At 35.2% G+C, this 4884-nt stretch overlaps 1 protein-coding gene across 1 annotated transcript; it reads left to right on the plus strand.

Annotated features, from left to right (window-relative positions):
* The first annotated feature begins 1036 nt into the window (after nt 1-1036).
* On the plus strand, nt 1037-3683 carry LOC112721787 (uncharacterized). The gene is made up of 2 exons (XM_025772817.3): nt 1037-2754; nt 3277-3683. The coding sequence occupies exons 1-2, from the start codon at nt 1076-1078 to the stop codon at nt 3569-3571; spliced, it is 1974 nt and encodes a 657-aa protein (XP_025628602.1). The 5' UTR covers nt 1037-1075; the 3' UTR covers nt 3572-3683.
* The last annotated feature ends 1201 nt before the right edge of the window (nt 3684-4884 follow it).

Raw genomic sequence — 4884 nt, forward strand, 5'->3', positions numbered from 1 at the left:
ATTAGACTTAGAGAATAGTATAATAAGATTTAAAGAGAGTTATTTTCTTTAAAAGACATGATAGTATTATTAGTATCTTAAGTCTCCGCTAAGTTGTTATTCTAGAACTCATACACGTCAGGAAGGCCAAATAACCAGCTTCGGATTGTTTTAGTATGTATAAATTGAAAAATAGAAAATATTTCCAAAATTTATTTCATACCTGGATGTTAGCGTTTATATTAACGGTTTGTATAAATTAGACTTGTATGTTTATCATGAATTATTTAACTGAAATTGTAAATTAATACATCTATGCTGATTCCCATGTCCGTTTTGGGAAGAAAAATACTTGAAAAAAAATGATAAGATTAAACGGTTACTATTTGGCGTTAGTTATGCATAAACCAAAGTTTGTTAGTTAGGAGGGAAAAAAAACATACGCGCAACTTTTTCAGTTATTAGGAGAAAAAAATAAGAAGGGAAAGAATCAGAGTATGCAACGGCTATATTTGTGGAAAGCCATTTTTTGCACATCTGTCATGCTGTTGAAATTCTTAACTACCCTCTTTTTTTGTTAATTAGTTAGTAGAAGAGGCAATGAGACTGCTGATTTCTAGGCCATATCCGGCTTAGTCGAATTTCAGCCGTGGCGGCCTTCAACTCTGTAGTCTCTCTAGATCTTTCTGGAAACAAAATTCATATTATTTAGTCTTCAATATGTAATGTTCTCATTTCTCTCTGTTTCATTATTTATTTTGTAACTAAATGTTTTGCTTATGCATGGCATGAAAACTTCAATCATTGCTTTGGATTTGTTTGCATAGGAAGCTATTTTTCCAAACTTTTGTGAAGTATTGATAAGCATATATACCGTGTTGAATTCCAGGTTTGGCAAAGATTCATAAACTTATTTGTTGAAGCCGAAGATTTACAATTGTGCATGCATTTTATTAGTTCTGATTCTCTGCATTTTGCTTAGAAGAAAAGAGAAAAAAAAAACTATGGTTAAGATTATGCCTTCAAGGTGTTTGATGTTATGATTCTGGTTTTGCAGAGTAACTCAGGAGCCTGAATCACATAAAGCTGTTTAGATATGGAAGCTACGAGTTATGATAAATTCAATTCTGTTTGGAGTACTGATCCTCCCACAAAAAAAGGTGATTTGCGTAAAGAAACTGTAGTAACAGAACAAGGACATGGAAGCACAAACAATTCAAGCACCCCTTCATCATCATCATTACAATCCCAAAATCCCTTGGTACAGAATGATTCAAAAAATGACATTATAGAAGGTAATAATAATATGAGCTTCAAGAACATTGGTAGTTCTAGCACATGTCATTTATCATCCACATCTGAATCATCATCACTAAGGAATGATCCCTTAAAAGGCACAGATAGAGGTTCTAAATCTTCTAGTCAAGAATCAAACCAAGTTTCTACAAACAATTCAAGCACCCCTTCATCATTGTCATTACAATCCCAAAACCCCTTTTTGAATGATTCAAAAGATGACACTACAGAAGGTAATAATAATAAGAGCTTCAAGAATAGTGATAGTTCCAGAACATGCCATTTATCATTTACAGCTGAATCATTATCACCAAGGAATGATCCCTTAAAAGCCACATACCATGGTTGTAGATCTTCTAGCCAAGAACCGAACCAAGTTTCTACAAACAATTCAAGCACCTCTTCATCATTACAATCCCAAAACCGCTTTCTGAATGAGTCAAAAAATGATATTATAGAAGGTAATAACAAGAAGAGCTTCAAGAATATTGACAGTTCTAGCACATGGCATATATCTTCCACATCTGAACCATTATCACCAAGGAATGATCCCTTAAAAGCCATAGATCAAAGTACTAAATCTTCTAGCCAAGAACCAAACCAAGTTTCTACAAACAATTCAAGTACCCCTTCATCATCATTACCATCCCAAAACTCCTTGCAGCAGAATGGTTCAAACAATAACATTATAGAAGGTAATAATAAGAGCTTCAAGAATAGTGATAGTTCTAGCACATGCCATGTATTATCCACATCTGAACCATCATCACCAAGGAATGATCCCTTGAAAGGCACATGTCAAGGTCCTAAATCTTCTAGTGAAGAACCAAACCAAGTTTCTACAAATGCCACCAATAAAAAAACCAATGTAGACACTTCAAACTCTAGTGATGATGATGACAATGATGATGATGATCACACACAACCAGAATCATCAGCTGCAGCTTCAAATGATGAATTTGGCTCAATGAACAAAGGGTTAGAACTAGAAATACAAAAGCCTGCAGTGCAAGTAATGGAGCGGCCAGATTTAAGCATCGATGCTAGCTCGTCTTATGTATTTCCACCACATGTGTTTGCTAAGAACACCACAAATGCCCAAGCAGATTGGAGTCTTGCCTCCAATGAATCACTTTTCAGCATTCACATGGGAAACATGAGCTTCTCACATGAATTGGCTTGTTTGAGCAGAAATGATTTTTGGATTGATACTCCTCTTGCCTCTCCTCTTGCCTCACCTCTTGCCTCACCAAGTCAACCTCAACCACCACCACTGCCACTGCAAACGCCGAGTAAATTCAACGATATAAGCCAAAGAGCTGCTGAAATACATGAAGAGAGTGCAGGAGTAAGTGAAATGGCTATTGAGACAATGAGAGAGGTTATAATGGAAACTTGTCAAAACAAACCAAATGCTACTAAACGGGGCAAAAAGAGTAAGAACACACCTGTTGTTGCTGCTGCTACTGCTTCTCAATTGTAAGTATTGTCCACTAACTACTTATTTGTTATGTGTAAATGTGGTTTGATTCACTACATGAATTAGGAAAAACTAAACTAGCTATTTAGTTCTTTAAAGATATATGGGATATGTGACATCAAATTAGTCCATGAAAGATTTCTAATATTAGTTTATTCGTTTGAAAAATGTATATTTGACATCAGTTTATTCCCTGAACAATATATTCACATTGATTTGTGTTTTGGAATATTATTGACAATGGTTATTCCATGAAAAAGATATTTGACAGACTTTGATCTTAAAAGATGCACCTGACATCAAATAAATTAATGAATTTGACACTAGTACATGAATTTTTAGAAATGTATATATTTTGGTGACTAAATTGATGTTTTAAATCTTTTGTACAACAAAATGGTGCCATACCTATCTTTAAGAGAAATAAGTATTATTAACAAAAACTTTTATTCTGAAATTCCTATGGAGATTGTAGAGAAATGAGCTGACACTCTTTTTTCTTTTTTGGGTTCAATGTGAAGATCAACCGATCAAGATCAAAATGTAGCATCTAAGAGCACTGATGAGAATGCAGATAAAACTGTGGCAAGTAACGGTGCTATGGGGAAGCAGCAACAACAACAACAAACATCAAATGCATTTTATCAATCACCAAAGCCAATGAAAGCATCTAGGGATGCTGAGGAGGAGAATCAAAAGAAACAAGAAGCACCAAATGTAGTTGAGGATAACTCCTCAAATCCACAAACCATAAAGAACCCTCCTAAAGCAGGAGGAGGAGGATGGCTGTCTTGCTTCCTATGTTGTTGTCATTAAAAGTAATTAATATTCCAAAGTTCTTGGTGGCTTCTTCTGGCCAAAACCACATACTATTCCTCTATTCTAATCTTGTCCAAGCTAGTTTAAATTCACTAGCATTGCAGAGTAGCCTTAGCTAGTATGTTGTACATCTTAGTTGAGAAAATCAGAGATGAATTTCACTGATTTTAGCATTGTATATAGGGTTGTTAGTTCATGATTGTACTATTAATCAGGAGTGTTTAGGAACTCCATTGGTGAGGTTGTGCATAATTGTATTGCATGCTCTCTAAACTTCTTGTTGAGTTGTTGAAATGCCTCTTATTTAAAGAGAAACTAGATAATAAAGAAGAAACAAAATATAATTTAATGGACTCCAAATTTGAAAACACTGCAGATAAGATAGTTAGCTTATACATGAAAACTGAAAAAATGGTTCCAACCATTAAGGGGAACTAGCAGTTGACCCGCGCCTCCGCCTAATGTCAATCGTTTGAAATAGCACAAAAAATTTGAAAATATTTGACCCTGTAATGTAATTCTTATTTGATGAAAAAGAAATGTTCACATTGATTTTCATTAGAATATTACATTCCAAAGCCAACATTGCACAAAATTACCTAAAGATGATTTTGATTCACAGCCACCATTGCCTCAATATCCCCATATGAGCTAATACGAAAGGGATTGTATACGAACGTGTTATTGGGACTACGTTGATAAAAAATTGTTCGTACCCTAGTCCAAATAATTTAGGATTGCAGACTCATTAAGGGTTGGATCATTCTAAGAACAACCCGTTAATCCTAGAGATCCAATCTAATAGGATTATAGATCTACTAACCCGACTTATTGAAGTATGGGTTCTGTAACTCCCGACCAACCCGACTTGTGCAACAAGCAAAGTCTTGTCTCCTCACTACCCCAAATGCTATCTACAGCAAACATTACAACGTGAGATAACCTCCCTAGAAATAAGGTAAAACCATCCACTACTACAAGTGCAAAGAAACAAAAGTGATGGCCAAATCATTTCCTCTATAAATATTTCATTAATTTTAGGTATTTCTCAAGTCAAATTCAATTAAATTTGCCTAAAACTTTTGCTATTATAAACATCGAAGTTCTTTGCAGGTACTCCCACCACTATTTATTCGTGGACGTCGGACATTTTTACCATTCTAGTAAACAAGTCAGAGCCTTCATTCAAAGGGGTATGGACCTAACGTCTACTACCGGGGACCCAGAAATCAACCATCAACCATGCAGATGTTCACCGAGAAGATGGACGTACTGCACCAGACTCATAATCACGAAGTGAAGGTCACCAC

This window comes from Arachis hypogaea, chromosome 11 (assembly GCF_003086295.3).
Source record: "Arachis hypogaea cultivar Tifrunner chromosome 11, arahy.Tifrunner.gnm2.J5K5, whole genome shotgun sequence".
In the NCBI taxonomy this organism is placed as follows: Eukaryota; Viridiplantae; Streptophyta; class Magnoliopsida; order Fabales; family Fabaceae; genus Arachis; species Arachis hypogaea.